The sequence below is a fragment of the Dermacentor silvarum genome, unplaced genomic scaffold (assembly GCF_013339745.2).
Source record: "Dermacentor silvarum isolate Dsil-2018 unplaced genomic scaffold, BIME_Dsil_1.4 Seq13990, whole genome shotgun sequence".
NCBI lineage: Eukaryota > Metazoa > Arthropoda > Arachnida > Ixodida > Ixodidae > Dermacentor > Dermacentor silvarum.
In genome coordinates, this window is record NW_023605728.1 from 1,352 (window position 1) to 22,393 (window position 21,042).

The 21,042-nt window shown below is 51.8% G+C and overlaps 1 protein-coding gene across 1 annotated transcript in view; it reads left to right on the top strand.

Annotated features, from left to right (window-relative positions):
• Nucleotides 1-1,536: 1,536 nt before the first annotated feature.
• The window catches only part of LOC125941727 (gastrula zinc finger protein 5-1-like), a gene marked incomplete at its 3' end in the record, with an annotated part of 70,963 nt that continues 51,457 nt past the window's right edge, over nt 1,537-21,042 (top strand). The window contains exons 1-2 of the mRNA XM_049659540.1: nt 1,537-1,606; nt 12,286-12,421. Coding sequence (XP_049515497.1) covers nt 1,600-1,606; nt 12,286-12,421 — 143 coding nt within the window. The remainder of the gene's footprint in view (nt 1,607-12,285; nt 12,422-21,042) is intronic.

The window sequence follows — 21,042 nt, forward strand, 5'->3', positions numbered from 1 at the left end:
AACATATTTGACGTGATTGTCCCATGACATGTTCGCTGAAAAAATGACACCCAGACATTTGAACGTCTCGACTATTTCAATACTCCTTGAGTATAATACAATATCTTGATGGGGAGGTATTTGCTTGTTTTTCGGTCTGAATATAACTGCTTTTGCTTTGTTTGCATTTATCCTAATTAAATTCACGCTCGACCATTCCTCTAAGGATTTCATTGTATTGTTACATTGTTCTATAAGAACATGAATATTATTACCAGTGAAAAAACTACTCGTGTCGTCCGCATAAATAATAAACCTTGCCTGAGAGTTCATATTGACGATATCATTCAGATAGATATTAAAAAGGAAAGGCCCTAGAATACTTCCCTGTGGCACTCCACAATGGTCAGCTCTAGCCTTAGAAGTAAAGGTGTCGATTTTCACAATTTAGTAAGATTTGGCAAGAGATAATGCCTGCCCTCGTATTCCATAATAGTTTAGTTTCTCCGATAAATTGTTATGGTCAACTAAATCAAAGGCCTTAGAGAAGTCTACGAAATTACCAACAACTATAGCTTTGTTTTCAAGCTCTGTTAATATATTTTCTTCCTGCTCTGCTAATGCTAACTCGACTGATTTTTTCTTACGAAAACCAAATGCCCCAGATGTGGGATAATATTTACATTTATGCCAGATTTCGGGCTGTCGACTGCATGTCGCGGAATGTCATTTGACTCTCCAGGGCATGACGTCGTTAGAGATTTTTAGCGTGTCCGGTATTCTGGTAAACGCACGCGGACTGTGCGTTATAGCTGATGAGCGAAGGCGCAAACCTGATGGGCCTGCACGGCGCAGCGAACTTGTGACGCTGAGCTTCATCACATAAACAAAGAGCCAATAATGCAGAAACTAACTGTATCATACTTCGCTGCTGGCGTAATCGTGGTGCTGAGAATTTACTCCAGCAGCAAAGCAAAATACACATGGTTATTGCAATATTAGCATTCTCGGTCTGGTTGAGCACAGCGCCTCAAGGTGGCTAATGCTGCAGTAACCATGTATATTTTGCTTTGCTGCTGGTGTAAATCTCGGCAGCATCACGATTACGCGACTGCCGAAAATTTACCCCAGCAGCGACGTAGAATACACTGCGTAATGCAATATTGGCTCTGTATTTATGGGATGGAACTCTGTGCCGTGAGGTGGCTGATCCGTACAGACAGTTAACGTTTGCGCCGCCGCTTATCCGGTAAAACGCCCAGTCCGCTTGTGTTTACGCGAACGCCAGACAAATTAAATCTCTATTGTATGCAAAACGTGACCGTTTTCCTACTGTGTTCAATACATCTTGCATGCAGTGCCCGTTCATCGTCACGCGCCTACCTAAGAGGAATATAGATTATAAATCACACATGGGGGGGGGGGGGGGGGATGCATACACATGTATATAGTGAATGCACGTTACTTTGTGCAAACGTTGGCTTCAACGATCATTCCGCGTTCTAAAGCTACACTTCAATCGTATCTTACTGTGAATTTCTCTTCTTTTGTAGCATTCCTAGTGGCTCCTGGGCTGGTCAACTAAACACGCAGTGCTACCCGGCTGACGTCATATCCACGATGTATGGTAGGTGCGATACGGCGCAACTACACCTCGCTTTGGACGTGATTGAAGAGGTTAATGGATTTGTTTCAATACTCGCCTAAGACGGCAACGCAGACGGCGAAGTGGATAGCGGCGATCTTAAGTCTTGTTCCAATTCTCACGAAGGCGTCAAAGTAGACAGCTTGGCGAAGATAGCATCAAAGTCAGAAACGATGCAGGCTACTTTCCTGTCCAAACAAGATGGCGGCTAGCAGGATGCTTGGAAAGCCGACAGGAAGGTCGTCTGCGCACAACAAAATGTAGACGTGCTTTTCTACGCCCTTAATGTAAGTGAAATCGTGTTTTTCATAGGTTCGCAGGCGCAAGTACTTCAAATACAGAAATATTGCGTGCTTTTCTCAGCTTTCTCTTCCCGCCGCGAGGTGGCGTCTCGTCGCAGACGCGTCTTCCATACGTCACCCAGACGTTTCGAAACGCGTTCCATTACATGGCCTCGAAGCTGTCTTGGCTGTCTCCTTAGCTGTCTACGTAGAGAGTCTCCGATGCTGGCCTAAATTGGAACACGCTCAATGTCTGCTATCGAATACGATACGTTCGAACAGCATAGCCGCTGGCTCACAGGTGCATGGCTCTGCAACAGAGAGCCTGCATTCTTCCTGGTTTCTTATTCACAAGATTGAACTGTAGTCACATGTTTGGCGGGCGAGTCAGATGGTCTCACAGGTTACTCGGGGTGGCGATGAAGTTGCTCGTGCGTGTAAGGTTCTGCGCTAATTGCGAAAGCATAAATACGAATTATCCGTGAGCCCTAGCTCCATCCCTGCTGGACGTGTAAGAGTTGTAAGACTGTAGCGCCCTCCTTTGGGCGGCTGGTAGAACCCATTTAGTGCGCGCCCGCATAAAAAATAAAGACCGCACCTGGCCGAACCACGTGAAGCCACTGCTCGCTGTTCCATTCTGGCGTCGATTCGGGTCCGCTTTCTTTCCTCTTCTCCTGAGGCATGAGCCTACAAGTGGGGACATAGGACCAACACAATGGCTGATCCACCCGCACCCTCCACTAAACAGGACTCACGTCCGCAGGACATCTCGTCAGTACAACTGCGTCTCCCACCCTTCTGGCACCAGAATCCACAAGTTTGGTTTCACCAGATCGAAGCACAAATCTGCCTCTACCACATCACCTCGGAAACGACGCACTACTTCCACCTCGCCTCAGGCCTCTCTCTCCTGATGTTGCCAGCAAGCTGTCGCACATCCTCTCCACCCACGGGCGCTACACCATATCAGCAACTGAAGACCAAGGTGCTGAAGAGATTCATAACGTCGGAACGAACCCGTCTCCAGCAGCTCCTTATCGAGGCCGTCTTTGGCAACCGGCGTCCCTCCCAAGTGCTACGCCGGATGCGACAGCTTCTCGGGGAGCGCGACGAACCCACCGACTCAGCGTTGATTCGCGAGCTTTTCCTCCAACAACTTTCCCAGCTCATCCGCCTCGTACTGGCGGCGGCCGGCGACATCACCTTCGACCGCCTGCCAGACCTAGCCGTTCAGGTTCATGAGGCGACCTCGCCGTCCAACACCACTGTCGTAGCGCCTACTGACCCGGCGATTTCGCGCATTGAGGCTCGCACCGATGAACTGGCCGCCTCAATCACCACATTCTGGAGCCCCCTCCATTAGACCCATTCGTCTGGTCTCGGTCATCGCGCTCTTTCGCGCACATGTCGAGCTTGGGTCCCAGCCTTCAATCTCTCTGCTGGCATCGCCGGCATTTGCGACACTGATCCACGAAGTGCGCACCTCCCTGTTTGTGGCCGGGAAACGCCCGCAGGCATCAGTGACGGCGCAGTGTGGTAGCGCGTTTCGTCCCTGCCACCTTTTTATGGTAACCGACAAGTTCTCCGGCCAGAATACGCGCCCGGTTCCTTAAAGACACGCGCGCGGAAATCAGCGTTGTTCCCCCGACTAAGGCTGATCGTTCCAGGTCACCAGGACAGTCGCTTCGTGCTGCCAACGCCTCGTCTATAGCGACGTATGGACTCCGATCTCTTGCCCTCGACTTCGGCCTTCGCCGCACTTTTCGGTGGGTCTTCGTCATCGCAGACGTGATTCGGCCGATCATCAGCTCGGACTTCCTCTCATACTACGACTTGGACGTCTGCGTGTGGCGTCATCGCCTCACAGACTGTCTGACTCATCTCTCCATCTCTGGAGTCCTGTCCGACCTTGATCCCATTGGCATCAGAACGCTGATACCTACCTCCTCATTCTGAAAAATCTTGGCGAATTTTCCGAATTTCACAAAGCCATGCAACCTCACTCTGCCGCCTAAACATACGGTGACCCACCACATCGTCACCCGTGGTTCACGTACAGCCGCTCGACCAGGCCGCTCGTTAGGGAACCGTATAGCTATCGCGAAACGGCTGGTCGACTACATGCTGCGGCTCGGCATTACACGGCCGTCGTCCAGCGCGTGGGATCCTCCACTGCATCTAGTGCCCAAACGGGGTCCCGGTGAGTGGCGTCCCTGTGATGACTATCGAGCGTTGAACGCCAAGACCATCCACGACAGTTATCCACTGCCTCACATCCAGGATTTTACGTGGCGCCTCGATGGCTGCACAATTTTTAGCTATGTCGACCTGGTTAAGGCTGTGCCCGCCGACATACCTAAAACCGCCATCACGTCGCCCTTCGGTTTGTTTTAGTGCGTGCGGATGCCCTTCGGACTCCGCAATTAGGCTCAAGCCTTCCAGCGTTCATCTGTGAGAACACGCGGGGCCTACCTACTGTGTTTGCGTACCTTGATGATGTCCTCATCCCGGGATACGCCTGAAGATCATGAGAAGAATCTTCGGTCAACCGCCGGCCCGTACTCTGCCATTTATTGGTCATCAGAAGCCCGGGCCGCCTTCACTGCTGCCAAGCAAGTACTCGCCAACGCCGTGCCTCTTATCCATCTGCGCAGCAACGCCCCTACTCGCTTGATGATGAATGCATCCAACGTGGCCGTCGGAGCCGTCTTACAGCAGTGCATTACTCCGAGTGGAGACCTTTGTCTTTTTACTCTTGGAGGCAACTTCTTGCTAAGACCCGCTACTGCATATTCGGCCGAGAGCTACTAGCCATCTACACTGCGATACAGCACACGGCATTTTCTCGTGGATGCGCGTTCTACGTGCTGACCGATCATAAGCCACTGACATACGCTATCGGCACCAACTAATCCAAGTACGTGTCACGCGTACTACGCCGTCTCGCTTACATTTTAGAATTTACAACCAACATCCGGCCCCTAAATGGTGCCAAAAACACGAACGCAGATGCCCGTCCTCGTATAGCCGCAGTTGACTCCCTCTCAAACCGTCTACTGGGACGCACTTTCGTCCGCTCATCAGAATGATAGAGAGCTGACCGCTTTTCGGGGAACCGCCGTTCTCTTTGATCACGCCTTGTCTCATCCATGCTCACCGGAGCCCTTGTGGTAGAATATCTTAGCAGACCTTCCCCACCCTTTTGTACCGGCGTCACTACGTCGAGCCGTTTTACGCTCTCTACGCGACATATGTCACAGAGGCATTCGAGCTACACGGCGCCTTCTCACCCAGCCCTATGTCTGGCCCGGAATTAACGGTGATGTACGTGCTTGGACACGCACGTCTCTGCCCCACCAGACGACAAAGGTGTACCGTCATTTCATACCAAGACGCTTCCCCAAGCCTTCCTTCCACCCGGGCGTCGTTTAGAATATGTTCATCTCGACATTGTGGGCCTTCTACCCGTGTCTCAAGGTTACCGTTTCATACTCACCATGGTGGACATTTTCACACGCTGACCGCAGGTTGTTCCCATTCATGACATCACCGCTGAGACTGTTTCCCGCACTTTCATTTCTACGTTTGGTATCTCGCTTTCGTTGTCCTGGCACCGTGACAAGGGACGGTGGACGCCAATATGAGTCCTCCCTGTTTTCTTGCCTTAATCGCATTCTCGGCGTCGGAGATTGCCGTACCACTGCATATCACCCCTGCGCCAATGATATGGTGGAACGCCTGCACCGACAACTGAAGACGGCCCTGGCTACTCGCCTCAATTGTACCAACTGGGTTGACGCCTTGCCCCTTGTACTCCTGGGTTTACCGGCCGTCCTCCGCGTAGACCTACACTGCTCAGCAGCAGAGCTAGTGTACGGCAGTTCTCTGCGTTTCCCCGGAGACTTCTTTACATCAAAGCAGCTACCAGCGCAGCCACAATTCCTACAAAGCTTCATGGACTGTGCTTAAGGCCTCCGGCCCTCTCCACCCAGTCCTTCCCGCCACAATACAATCTTCGTGCACTCCACCCTGGCCACTTCAGCGCACCTTTTCATGCACCGAGACCCTGTCCGACCATCGCTAACCCCGGCCTACGACGGACCATTCCGCGTCCTCCGCCTCACCCCGGAAACTGCCTCTCTCACAAAACGGCCGGGAAAAGTCAGCTTGGACCGCCTTAAGCCGGCTTACGTGGAAACCGCGATGGAAAGCCTCTCATCGCAGCCTGACCTCGTGCTAGAATTCTATTGCCGGCCCTCAGTCCGGTTTGGACTTCCAGTCCAGACGGGGGGCCCTGTAGTGCCCTCATTTATGCGGCGCGTAGAACCCGGATAGCACGCGCTCGCATGAGAGGAAAATAAAGATGGCGTCTGGCCGCGGTACATGAAGCCATGGTACGGTGGCCACGGCTCGCTGTTCTATTCTGGCGTCGATTCGGGTCAACTTTTTCTGTCCTTCGATTCTGAGGCATGAGTTGAATGGAACGGCTTATGCAGGCAGAAGCCGAGAAGAACGAATTCGACAGTAAGGGCTCTGAAAATATTGTTCCATTATTGTAATGCTTTCTATTTGGGGTGTCTGTTCAAATGGGTACATTCATGATAAACTCAACTTTGCGCTTTTTGTCTTAATTTGAGATTTCACCTGAAAAAAACACCGCATATCCACGGGGTGAATGATGATGAGTGGGCGAAGCTCCGGAGGGAATCATCGGTAAACCGTGAATCTTCCGTGTAATTCGCCCAGTCTCGCCGCACTAAATCGAACGATTGACTTCCACCAATGACACGCGCCATATGTGACGTCATTCCTGTTTTATAACAGCGCCCTTCATTATAATTGCACCATCTCCCGCTTAAGGGGACGCTAGCACAAACGCGTTAGAAACGTGCAGTACTCTCTAGTAAGGGGGAGAGGCCACAGCGTCTTACGCAGCCGTTTACACATGCCGGAACGAGCGCCGCGTTTGCCGACGCCATCACATGACTGCTGAGAGAGTATAACCCCCGTATTCACAAACGCTCCTCGACTTGTACTTGCCTTGCCACCGCCTTCAACGCGTTTCGAACGCGCTGCCCAAGGCGGTGGCAAGTCAAGTTCAAGTCGAGGAGCGTTTATGAATACGGGGGTAAGGCGGAGAGGCCATAGCGTCTTACACCACCTTCTTACACGGGCCGTAACGCGATCGAGATCGAACATCTCCTGCTGGCCTGCCCGGCGTACCTCCAGCAGCGGGGCCCACTCCTGCAGGAGTTCCGCCGCCTGGGCCTCCCCTCTGGCAAGGAGGAAGATCTCCTCTTCCCCGGCCGACACCACCTTTCTGCACTTCGAGGCGTCGTGGAGTTCCTTGACTCGTCAGGGCTCTCCGCACGCCTCTAAGGACATTTCTACAAGCGGGAAGGCCTCACGGCCTCCCACTCCACCCCGGGCCTGACCGGCCTGGCACAACACCCCTGCAGACTCTGCAGCACACCAAGGCCTTCCATCTCGGCCTGATACGTGCCGCCTATGCCTGCCGGTTTTGCTTCGCCCAGCCATGGCGACTCCACTCTATCCCTTCTTTCGCTCCCACTTACCCCTCCCCGTTGGCGCTGAGCCGTGCTCCCTCAAGGGCTGCAGAAGATAGCGCCAACCTTTCCCTTTCCCTCTAGAACCACTTATCGGGCCGTAACGCGCCTGCACAAACGCGTTAGAAACGCGCAGTCTTTCGTTAATGTTGGGTATTTATTGTCATCGTGGTGCGTGTGTCCATGTGCGCTTCGTGGCGTAGTGGTTAGCGCCGCGCGTTCGGAAGCGAGGGGTCCCTGGTTCGATTCCGCGATACGGACTTCCGAAAGTTGTTTTCGGAATTTTTTTTTCTCATAAAAGTAGACGTGGCTACCTACTACGACGACGACTACTACTACTACTACAGAGGAGGGACAGACCCACACCCTAAGGAGCTTGGCCCCTAAAAAAAAACTGGGAGAAAGCCGTAATTATTGAATGCAATTGCGCAGAATGAAATCTACTACGGTGGTGTAGGACAGGACATGTGTCTGTGATGTTGGGCATGTGAATTGTCCTCGTTTGGTTGGGGCGCCGTTTTATTATTGAGTTTTATATCCCCAACAAAAGAGAAAGTTTAGCACAAGTGTCATCTGCGACTGTTCAAACAAATAAACGTCGTCTCACATTTTTAAAGCAGTTTGATATCAAAATTTTTATTGCGTATTACAGTTATAATAAGCTGGTATGGAAGCTATACGCCTTCATCGGCTCTATTTTACCTAAATGGAAGATGTTAATTTGCTTTTAAAAACAAAAGAATTTTCGAAATTACCAAAATGCATTCTAGCACGCGAAAACCACCGCAACAAGATAAAAAAATACACCATCTTCCCGTTGGAGAACCCTGAGTAGTATGCGAAGCAGCTATGGGGTCGACTCAAGGTAGTTTTATCAGCTTATAAACTTGGACATGCAGCAGCACCAGCAACGCGCAGAACTGTTGTCGACGCCATCGGCGTTTTGCCCGCGTTCGCACCGAACGCGCGTGGCGTTGGTGACTGTTGCCGGTGCTCTGGGGCGCCTGCCGCCGCGCCTCTAACTTAAGCTGCTTCGCATTATCGCGCACGGAACCGCAGGTGTTGCCATTCGTTGCGCAATCCGGAGAGGAGAGGAGCGTCGGAGAGGAGCGAAGGAATGCCGAGAGGGGAGGAGATGAGACAAAGAGAGGAGGGGAAAAAGGATGCGCATGCGCAGAGGAGAGGAGTGTCGGAGAGGAGAGAACGAATGCCGAGAGGAGAGATGAGACAAGGAGAGGAGGGGGAGGAGGATGCGCATGCGCAGTGCGGGTGTGGACGCCGCACGGCGGATTCAGGCAGGGACATAGCCCCGAGCATAAGATGCTTCGCATATAAAAAAAATTACACCATCTTCCCGTAGGGTAACCCTGAGTAGTATGCGAAGCAGCCATGGGGTCGACTCAAGTTCCCATTACTTTTCAGATCAGCATGTCGCCCCTGCCGTTTCGTGGCAGCGGCTCGATCCCTCTTCTCCGCGGTGCTGTCCACGGCGCTGACACTGGCGTTGCCGCTGGCGCTGTCCGTGGTACTCATCGCGGCGTTGCGGGAGGAGAATGAGAGGACGCAGTGAATGATGCTGAGCGGGCGAAGCACCGGGGGATATTTCGAGAAAAACGCCGGAAGCGTTCTCCGGAAGCCGGAAACTGGCTTCCGGAAGTGAAAACATAACCGAAACTGGAAGTGGTAGCCGGCTTCCGGTTCCGGCTTCCGGAAGTGGGCGCCGTACGGCGGAGGGAGGGAGGAACGTAGCCCCGACCATAAGCTGCTTCACATCTAAAATTACTCCATCTCCCGCTATAGGGAACTATGTGTGGATGCGAAGCAGCGGGGAGATGGTTAGCTTGAGCAGGAGATGGTTTCGCGGCAGCTGCCCGAGCGCTCATCGCGGCGCTCACAGGAGAATGAGGCGAGCGCGCTCCGTCATTTTCATGCCGCGGAACTACCGTGGCGCCCCCAGCGGAGTATGCAGCTGTCGCACCACCTGTCGCGCGCGCCGCTCCAGATTCCTAGAGCAGAGAAAGGGGGAGCGTCGGAGAGGACGAGAGAGGGAAGGGACGCGTTGCGCTGTGGGGGTGTGAGCCGCCGGCAAGAAATGCTTCGCATATAAAGAAAAGTTTAAGCAATCTATGAGTCCCCCTTTCTTGTCGAGGTATTCGCCGACAAAAATTCACTTTTGTCGCCTCGATGCCGAAACTGGACGGCCGATGATCGCTGAAAGCGCCGCCCACGTTATTCTCGACGCTCTCTTGACGAAGAACAGCTCGTTGTGATGACCTGTTGAAGCATCCAATCCGATGTCGCGCGTTTGTATCTCAAGCGATGGTAGGTCGCCGTGACAGTGTCTTCGCCAGATAAGACGCACGCACAAGCGGGCGATCTATCAACCGATAGAAACTTCGCGTGGGCTGTGCATTAGGCGCTCTTCATGCGTGAGGCTTCCATATCGGAGGGGCAAAAAGCGGAGATTTGTCAACGAATACGTGAGGGGTAATTGGAGATCGCAGGGAGAGGCCTTCGTCCTGCAGTGGTCATAAAATATAGGCTGGTGATGATGATGAGGTCGACAGAGCTATAGAATGTTGGCCAAGAGGAGGGAAGCGCAATGGAGGACGGCATAAAACTAGGTGGGGTGATGAAATGAGGAAATGTGCAGGTGGAAGTTTTGATCAGCTAGCAATTGTTTATCACAGGGAGATACCTACGTCCTGCAGTGAACATAAAAAGTCGCTGGTAATGATCGTGAATATGACGTCGACAACGCACAGCTTGTTTTTATTGCGATAGCAATTATATGGACACTTCAACCGAATTTCTGCCGTCGGCGTCGCCGTCGTCGCCGTCGCCGTAAGGTTCCCTATAGATAAAATCGTCGCCGCGCGCCGTATGCGCGAGGGGAAGCGTGCGGGGACGCACGCTATCACGGAGAGCGAACGCACTCAATCTCCCACGCAAGCAAGGAAGCGGGAAGCGAGCGCCGGAGGGAGCGGGGGGGGGGGGGGGGGGGGGCACTTCTACTCCGCCAACAACCGCGCTCGTCGCTCACCGTCTCTTATCTCCACACGGCTCCGACCTTTATGCGCTGTGCATTCGCCGCTCAGTTTCCGTTGAAGCGATAGACCGCACGTACCTTCGCCCGCTGCGGCGTATATGCGCTTGCTGCCAGCGTTTTGACAGTCGTTGTCTGCAGTCATTCAGTGTGATCTATTCATGTTTGTTTTGCGCGCTCACACCACAGTTAGTAATAGTCGGGCCACATTTTCCAACGCACGCTACACATGCAATGCTGCCCGGATCGGCAGTGCAGCGCTACAGGTGTGTCCCTTCGCACGCGCTGCCCACGGGCAGCGCTTCTCATCAACACCACCGTTTCACACGCGCCTTCTCGTGGTCATCGAGTCTTTCTTCATGTCGGTCTACTTACGCCTCAGCACACCTGCTTACTTAATCCGCTCATGTTTACTACAAGTCATATTGCTACCAAAGCCGCTCACCTTACTTCGTATGACATTGCTGTGTTGCTATCGCATTCATTGCTTCGCCCTTAGGGCGAAACTGTGACATTTTTTTAACGGCCTGCAGTGTTTTTGTCACCTGTGGCTTCCTGCTTCAATACTATCATGACAACGATGGCGTTAAAAACGATAAATAACAATGTTTTTAACTAACATTAGTTAATTTGCAAACCGGCTGCGACAACTAATCGTCCATCTGTTGCGCGCCGGGCCGAAAGAACGAATAGGGAAGAAAGAACCGTCGCATTGGGTAAATCGCATTGTTATATTTGGGTCATCAAAATACATCGTATCATATATTGTCTTATTACCCCTACTATTTATCTGCCTATGAACACTGCCTATGTAACCGTTGCATGGTGTGTTTTAGTTTATGTAGCTGCCCCGATTTTTTTTAAAACTCCCCATTGGAAGATAGAACAATTCAATCCCTTGAACTCGATAAGGCGTACGTTACTTCCACGAGAAAACAAATTCGGAATTGACGAATTCCGTAAATGTTGCTAATTGGGTTTTTACTAATTACTTTACAGCACCTATTAAAACCTACGCGATGTAGCTACTAAGTTTCAAGGCATATCAAGTTGGTACGAATTTCGAGAATGGCACCGGTTTCACGATATGCAACGTCAAACATACGGCAAAAAATGCATTGTGGTTCTACTTACCTCTTTTTGAATACGCAGTTTTATGCATTTAAGCGCCAAATGAACTTGAAAAGCCAATGTATTTCGTCGCACACTTCGACAACAATTATCCCAAAACTGGTGAAGTCCTGAGAATTCGTCGCAAATGGATACGCCTTTAGAATTAGAACTCGTAAATTCGAATATGTGCCATACAGTAAGTATTTAGATGTTTGCCAGTGCATTTGTGCTAACTATTGAGTGAAGTATTTCGAGTCCACGTCATCTAATGATACAGCTGAAGGGTTAGAATTGTTCTATCTGCCACTGGCAATTTCCTTGAAATTTGGTGCAGCTAAACGAAAAGCACCTGGTGCACAAGAGAAGGGCGACAAATAATTTGGGTGATTAGAGGCTGATTTTAGTATTGCCAACATTCTCAAACGGATTAGAGATTACTACATTTACTAAATAATATAGTTTATTTGATGGACACTTGGTCATAACGCCATCACAGTGCGGTTTTAAAACTGGCATTTCAACACGAATCACGTTACCTAATCAAAAACATTTTTTTCAGGGGCATTTGATACTATATAAACCATGTAAGGTTATTTTCAAAATTGCCGAGTGAGTAAATGACGCACACTAGCGAATAAACAGGCGTGCTTTCAGGGCATACAGACATGGCGGAAAATGGAACCACCGGTTACCGGCCTCCTGTCTGCAGCAGCGGTGGCGATGACGCAATGCCCAGTACGAGCCGCGCTGGCATGGAGGAAGCATCAGCCAGTTTGGAAAACAACGGGAGGTGAGCGCAAATTTCTACTGTCTTTCTATAGGAGCAACTGGGAGACGACGGGGAATGCTGCCTCGGGCTCAGTTATGCTTGCAGTGATAGACTAGTTTGCAGGATCAAAGTTATGATTCATCCCCTGTCACGTGCAATGGGGGCAAGTTAAAGATATCCTGGTGGTCAAAATTAATGCGCCGTCCCCCACTACGGCGTGCTTCATAATGAAATCGTCGTTTTGCTGCGTAAAACCCAGGAATTATTCTAAAGTTTTGATCCCTGAAATGGCAGAATATCATATGGTCTGACAATACGGCACTGTCATTAACAGGCAGCTGTATAGCTCGGGGGCTCCCATCTATATACATAGGAACAGAGACATATATTGATGGGAAAGCGTCAAATGGCTCATTGAGCGAAAAAGCCGGCGTCCGGCGTCTGTGGCAGATATACGGCACCCAAAATTACCTTCGGCAGCGACGCCTTGGCAGGAGCGCGATTCGAAGTAGCAGAGAGGGCGATAGGGAGAACCTACTGCCGAAATAGCGCGCCAGATGTTGCTAGAAGGAAAAGGGGTCGCTGCGACGTCCAATCACGCTCGCTCTCGCCCTCGGAAGCCTGCGTTACCCGCGCTTTCTTTGTCCGCGCAAACTCTTGCCTGCGTTCGAAGTGTGTTTCGGTCAGGCGAAATCAAAAGGCGCGAAGCCTGTCAACGCGCTCGCTTGCCCGCTAGGAGTTCGTAACTCGAAGGACCGCTCAGGGCGTTCAATTCAACAATACTGCTTTTGCATTCAGAACTCGTAATAAGCGCTTAGGTGTCCTCAAAATTATTTTTAATGGCAACCCCTGCCCCAATTTTTTCAAGGTTCATTGCATTAAAAAAACTGTCAGCCCTTCCACTGGGTTTAATATGGAAGAGCTGCGAAGCTGAACTATGGTGGTAATTACGTATTTCCAATTATGCCTACTACGATGTGATGGTGTAATTGGTTATTTAAACTGTTAAAGAATGAGAAATATATATGATCCGGTGGTTGTCATTTATTTAGTGACCACTGGGACCATGGCCTTATGGTAGCTGCGGTATACCGCCATAGAGTGCACGGCAAAAATTGTCGCGTTCTTCATAAACACGTTACCAACGCCTCGCGTGTTCGGTGCGAACTCGGGCACAACGCCGTTACCGCCGACAACAGTTGGGCACGTTGTTTGTGTGACCGCACACGACCGCTGTCCAAACGCTGGGGTGAGCAAGCGCGCCAGCAGCAGCGAGCGAACGTTCACGCGGTCTATCGCTTCAACGGAAACTGAGCGGCGAATTACAGCGCATACAAAGGTAGGAGCCGTGTTGCAGATCGCATTCAAGATACGGCGCGCCAGACCGCCCGGTGCCGCGCAAAGTACAAGTTGCTCGCAGAGCAGAAGCCGCAACCCCTCCCTCCCGAGCTGCCTTCCCGCTGTCCTCCTTTCCCGTGGAAGATTGAGTCGGCAGTTCCCCTTGCGCCCAACGTTCTTAGCAGTTTAAGAACGTTGCTTGCGCCCGGTCGCAACATACGCATTTGGTGTCGCAGCTAAACGTCGCCTCCCCTCCCACCCTCCCTCCTTCCCGTCGCCCCACGGCCTTTCGCGCGACGAAAGAAGTCGCGTTTGCTCTCCGCCGTGCCCACGTTCCCCGTGAAAGTGCGCGCCCCTCGCGCGCATTCACTCGCACATATCGCACTCGGCCAATGAGAATTTTTGTTCTACATCCGGACGCGACCATCAAAGACTGAGGCCTTAACAGCTTCGCTGTAAAAGTTATATTGCAAGTGAGCAAAATGCGTTTTCAATTTATGCCTTATGTTACTTTAAAAATATCCTTGGATGTTCAAAATTTCAAAAACACAGGATTCAAGATTACCATTTCGAAAGTCTGCAACAAAAAAGAAACAATGCCATGATTCTGTAAACTGCACCTCATAATACACTTAATGTGGACGAAATAGTTGCATTGCACAGCGCCTTGGTATGCGTACCAGAAATGTTATAGTAGGGAATTTTCAAAAGTCTCGTAAACGGCACATTGTATACAAAAGCTCACCTGTTGAGATGCTGTCACAGATGCAGTCTACGTATGTGCATTACATTTTTAGAGCGCCGCTCTTAGGCGCCCACTCCTTCGGCGAGCGCCTGCGTCCTACCTCGTAACTAAGCGAACGAACACAACGAAAGATGAGAGCGAACGCGCAATGCAGCGGGGGATCAAAAAAGCGGCGAGATCGAAGAGAACGCGACTAGGAGGGTGCAGTGGAACCATAAGGTGCAAAGCGAGTGTATGGCGAAAGCGAGAAGAAAAGCGTAATGCCGCAAACAAGGGGCTTTACGGCGAGGATGGCTACAGGATCCCGCCAGAGAAGCGCGCGTCATCTGCATGGAAACAAAGTGCTCCATGAGCGCAGGTTGCCTGTGGAGGCTGCTCTAAATCGCGCCCATTTGTCACCGACGCGCTTACTCGTGATCTCCCGATCAAAGGGGTAGTTGCGCCACTCTTCGATGCGTTTTCTACGTGCCGCACGAGACAGGCTGTCCATGAGCGCCAATATATCGCGAAATGAAAACCCGTATTCAGCGGCGCTGAGATTTCACATTAGGGAGTACCGTAATCATCGGTGATTTTTTTTGCAGAGATCTGCTTGTTTGTTTTATTTTGTTTTTAGAAATTGCTGATTTGTTTTCAAATTTTCGCAAAAAATTTGAATAATGAAAGAAAATCTGCTATTACTGTTCCTAGAATTGAACTTTTTCTGTCAATTGCCACAAAGTTTATTCGTGTCGCCCCAGCGGTAGCCTTATAAAAACATCTATCCACTTAAATATATCTTCTGAAGAGAGAAGTCGGAGGTGGCCCCTAGCTAGAGACTCCTCTTAAGATACTGTCAGTGTCAGCTGCAGCACAATTGCAAGTGTGTTATGCACTACCTCACTGACCCAACTTAATATTATGAGGATGATATTAAGGTGAAAATTAAGCAGACTCAGCTTCAACTGACGGCTACGTAAGGCTAAGCATGCGTGGTTTGGTAGAGAAGCGGTGTTTTAATCCTTTGCATTTTGAAGCGTGCCAGCGTATCCTGTAGGTCTATCTCTCTCTCTCTCGCTGTCTGTGTCTATATGTATATATATATTCGCGGTGCGTCTTGTAAGATGACGATATTCCACACTGAAGTATGTGACCAGCGGGTGAGCCTGTCTGTTTCGAGGCTGAATAACTCGTCTGGCCACGCATATTTGTCGTGCAAGGAGGAAAGACAAATGTGCCTCCGCAATTACAGCGTGAGAAACGTCCTGCTCACATTCCACACCGACAAAGATGCTGCTGCGAGGGGGCAGAGTCACGGATTCATCGGACACACGTAGCGCCGTCTTTGGTAATTGCGCTATGTTATCAGCTTCAGAAGGAGAAGGGTCCTCGAACGACACCAGTTCTGTGGCTGACGCATTGCACAGACCAAAAGGCATTACGTTGAATTCGAAAAGGTCATCAGGTGTTGCGAACGCTGTCTTCTCTTTGTGGGGCTCATGCATCGGTATCTGCCAATATCCAGAACGCAAGTCGAGGCTCGAAAAGTATTCGGCACCTTGTAAGGTATCCAAAGCATCGTGAATACGGGGCATAGGATATACATCCTTACGGGTAATTTTGTTTAGTGCCCTATAGTCGACGCAAAAGCGTACCGAACCGTCCTTTTTTTAACTAGGACAACAGGAGACGACCAAGGGCTTGCTGAAGGCCTTATAACGTTCCGTGCGAGCATGTCGTTGACTTGGTCTTCTGTAACTTTCCGTTCAGCAGGACGATACACGGTAAGGGCGGCGACGAATGACGCGGGATCCGTCGGTTTCGATGTGATGCGTGTCCACGGTTGTTTTACCCATGCCATCCGAACACGCGTCAAAGCAAGGTTGGTGTTTCCTTAAGACGGTCAGCAAAGCATCAGTCTGAGTTGAGCTCAGATCTGAACTCACAGTGACCCTGAGAGCACTGGGTGAACCGCCCGTGGGCGTACACTCGGCGAAGGAGGAAAGAGGCGAAGCAGTGACGACGACACATACTGATGCTGCGTCGATATGCATGGCAACAGTGGACCCCTCCGGTAGCAGAAGTGGCTCTGATGTCGTGTTGTAGGCGGTCAGACTGGCGCAGCCGCGTGAGAAACGCACTAGATAAGAAGCGATGGCGATTCTCCGAAAAAATGCAGCGCTGAGAAGGGGAAACCACTGCGTCGCCATCGATATTTTCGCTTGATGTAATGGTGAGAATGCGGGCTTGGCCGGGTGGAAGAACAAAATCTGCCGCTGTGACAAGGTGAGGCGGCGAGGAATCGGCAGCGTCAGAGAGCTCGGTGTCCGTAATGTGTGTCAGTGGTTGTCCGCACGAAATGACAGCAGATGCAGCTGACAAGAAATCCCAGCCTAAGATGATCGGACGAGCGCACGACAAAGCGCAGTAAACTGTATATGATGGTGAATTACGTCGATGAGGACACGAGCAGTACACTGTGCGGTAGGGTAAATCGGACTGACATTGGCACCACATAAGACCAGACCAACATGCGGAATTTGCACTTTTCGTAGACGGAAGCATACTTCGCGATGAATAACAGAGAGGGCGGCGCCAGTGTCAATAAGAGCGTCGACAGAAACACCTTCCACACAAACAGCTGGTAAATTAGTCGGGCGAGCAGGAGGAATTGGGACAGTTCGCAAACAAGCAGTTTCTCCTCCAAAAACTGCAGCGTCTAGTTTTCCGGATGGTTGTCGAAAGAAGTGGAGGCAGGACGCAGGGGTGATGAAGTACGGCGGAACGGAGACAGGGAACGACGACGGGATGAGTGAGAAGACCAGGACATGTTTTGAGACAACGGAGGTGAGGGCGAGCGATGTGACGAGGATATATAGGGTCCTGGAACGTAGGCGTCCGATCTGGGCACATAGTCTCTCTCATAGGCGGAATAGCCACGTCGTTCATCGTGCTGGCGCCGGCGGCAGAAACGAGAGGTATGACCACGTATGCCACAGTAGAAACATACTGGGCGGGAAGGGCGCCAGGTAGAGTCATATGGTTGCGCGGGGGCCTTCGCTGCCATCAAGGCCAGGTGGTCGCAGACAACGGTGGCAGGTGCAGACGGAACTGGGACCGCAGGCCGCGAAGCAATCTCGGCTTAAGAAGGTGCACAAACAGGCGCAGCGGACCGGGCATGTGTGACCGTTGGCATGGACGCCAGTTCTTCTTTAATGATCTCGCGCAAACTGGGAGGAGGAGCGTGCAAAGACGCAATGGCGGTGTTGGCCGGAGCATGACCATGAAGCTCCTCGCGCACAATGATGCGGATGAGCGCTCGCAATTCGTCGTTGTCGGTAAGGTGAGCGTCGCAGGAGGAGCGGGGAAGACGAAAGGAGCAGATTGTGGCAATTCGTTGGCAAGTCGTGATGATGTCACTAACGGAAGTGGGGTTCTCAATAACAAGGGCGTGAAAAGCAACGGAGTTGATGCCCTTCAGGATCTGGCGGATACGTTCCGCTTCGGGCATGTCACTCTGAGCGCGACGGCAGAGGGCCAGAACGTCTTCAATGTAAGAGGTATAAGATTCCTCGGCTCCCTGGATGCGGGTAGCGAGCTTCTGTTTCGCTACTTCGGAGCGCCCAGCAGATATGCCAAATATCAGTCGCAGCTGCGCAGTAAATGCTGGCCAGTCAGGGAAGTCGCGCTCATGGTTGAAAAACCAAGTTTGGGCGACGTGCCCCCAGGTAGAAGGCTACATAGCGGAGCTTGTGTGACTCGTCCCAATGGTTGCAAGCGCTCACTCTGTCGTACTGGTCTAGCCAGGCTTCCACGTCTTCGCCGCGAAGGCCAGAAAAAACCTGAGGGTCGCGTTGCGGTGCGGTGACGCACCAAATAGGCCCAGCTGGCGGAGCTGATGTGGTGGCAGCAGTGGATGCGGTGGTTTGTGCCATGACTGGTGTTGGCGAGCACAACCGTCGACCAGAGTGGAGCTCCAGGGGTGACGGGTAGAGCAAGAGGACGGGGATATCAAGCACCTCCATCACTTGTGAGACGACGCCCGAGACGAAGGCAGAGCTCTTGTATTGTCACACAGCGCGAGACAGCCCACGAACACCAACCCGACAAAATGATGATGATCGTGAGGATGGGTATATACACATGAAGACGATGATGAACTGCACAGTTAGTGCTCACAATATATATATATATATATTCTGGTCATTTATTGTGCACTTCATCATCTGTACATTATCATCATGCGTGTGCCCCTCATCTTCATCGCGCGTGCGGGCGCATCATCATCAGTGTGGAGTGTGTCAAAGGCTGTTCAGGCTGGTTGTGGACGCTGGCCTTCTTCGCCGTGTCGTCTCTCGGGCTCAATAAAGGTCCGCCCTTAGTGTGACGTCACAAGCGGTGGAGGTGCTTCTTGGTTCCCCGTCCTCTACGCGCCTGGCCTACTCCCTGGAGCTTCGTTCGGGTCGCCGCTTGTGCCCACTGTCCGTCAGCATGTCGCAGGACGAGCAGCCTGGTGCTTCTACCCTAACCATCCCGCCTTCACAAGCAGCACCTTCTGTGATCATCAGCGGCCACCAGCGTGATCCCCATCTGTTCGCTGGTCTTCATGGTGAAGATGCTGAGGACTGGCTGGATGATTACGAGCGCGTAAGCTCTGCTAATCTGTGGGATGATCCCCACAAGCTCCGCCATGTCTCGTTCTACCTGACCGGCGTGGCGAAGGCCTGGTTTTTCAACCAGGTCTGGTTGATTTCACCGATTGGACGAACTTCAAGCAGCAGCTTCGGCAAGTTTTTGGCACGCCGGCGGTTCGCTCCGCCCTTGCGAAGAAAACTCTGGATGCTCGCACACAACACTCCGGCGAGTCCTACACATCGTACATGGAGGATGTGCTTGCACTCTGTCGCCGTGTCAATGATGCCATGGCTGAGTCAGAAAGGATACGCCACATTCTTAAAGGTATTGGGACTGTGACCTTCAACGCGCTCGCCGTCAAGAACCCGGCTACCGTCGCTGACATCGTCTTGACGTGCCAGCGCCTCGACGAGCTCGAGTCCGTTCGCTTGCAGCCGGGCTTCAGCGAACACCGTTCTGCGGCAGGCCCTGACATGCCTATGATGATCCGGGCGATCATACGCGAAGAACTGCGCTCACTTGGCTTGTCACCTTCGTTGATGATTCCTGCTCAGCCTTCTGGTGCAGCATTGCGCGACGTCATCAGAGAGGAACTTGCGTCAATGACCTGCTCTGCGAATGTGGACCCTCCGGCCCCTCGCACCGTACCAACATACGCGCAGGTTGCTGCCGCGCCTCCAACTAGTGTACGGCCAACGTTGCCTCTACCCACATACGCGCGGATTGGTGTCGCTCCTCCGACCAATGTCCCCTAATTAATTACCACTTGAGCCGTCATCGCCCCACCTGACCGCACTATCTCACAGCGTACCGAGCGCCCCTTATTACCCGCCTTGGCGACCGTCTCGTCCTACCTGTTATTACTGTGGTTACCGCGGCCATATATCACGTTTTTGCCGCAAGCGCCAACACGATGAGCGTCGCGGGTACGACCTGTGTGAACGCGATGTGTATTCTGGTGGGGCCTCTTACCAAAGCCGTCGTTACGCTTCCCCTCCGCGCCGTTCCCCATCTCCGCCCGCAGCGACCGAGACGCCGAATGGTTACCGCACACCAGACGCCGATCACCTTCGCCCTTCCGCCGCTCCTCGTCACCGCTTCGGCCTGCCTCATTCACCTCTGACCATCGCCCGGAAAACTAAGTAATGCAGTTTTTTGGAGGAAAAACTGCATTCACCGACAGGACTACAATTCCTCCAGCGCGCCCTTGTAATATGGTGTCCGTGTTTGTTGAAGGTGTGCACGTTGAAGCTTTGGTGGACACCGGTGCGACTTTATCTGTTATGCATTCCGATTTGTGTAGGCGTCTCAGGAAAGTTACGACGCCTTATGATGGACCCGCGTTGTTGCAGCTCAAGGGAAAACAATCCTCCTTCCGCATTTGTACAGTGCGTGTATTCATCGATGGCATCGTCCACTACATACAATTTGCTGTGCTGTCGCCCTGCTCCCACGAGCTCATTTTAGGATGGGATTTCCTTGCCTCTGCCTCTGCTGGTATATGTTGTGGGCAAGGTGTCGTACATATGACAGACACCGACTATTCGCTCGGCGATGAACCGCACCAGCCACTTCGTCTACTCGCTGCAAAAGATACCGAGCTACCTCCAGGCTGTCAGCAAATTCGGACCATCACGTCCAACGTCATCGACCATGGCGATGTGTTAATGTTACCTTGTGAGCGTTGGCTCACAAAAGGGATAGCCATTGTTTCAGGCCTAGTTATGTTTGATAATGGTTCTGCGCTTCTCGCAGCAAGGAACACAATATCTGAGAAAATTCTAGTTCCTAAAGGCACCACTTTGGTTTGCGTTGCTGATTCAGAGCCTCTCTCTGTCGTTCCCCTTAAGGCTGCTCCCTTCTAAAATCCCTCCTGCTGGACATTCTGCCTCTACCTCCACTCTTGCTGCTGCAATCAGCTTGGACTTGACCCCTTCGCAGACGC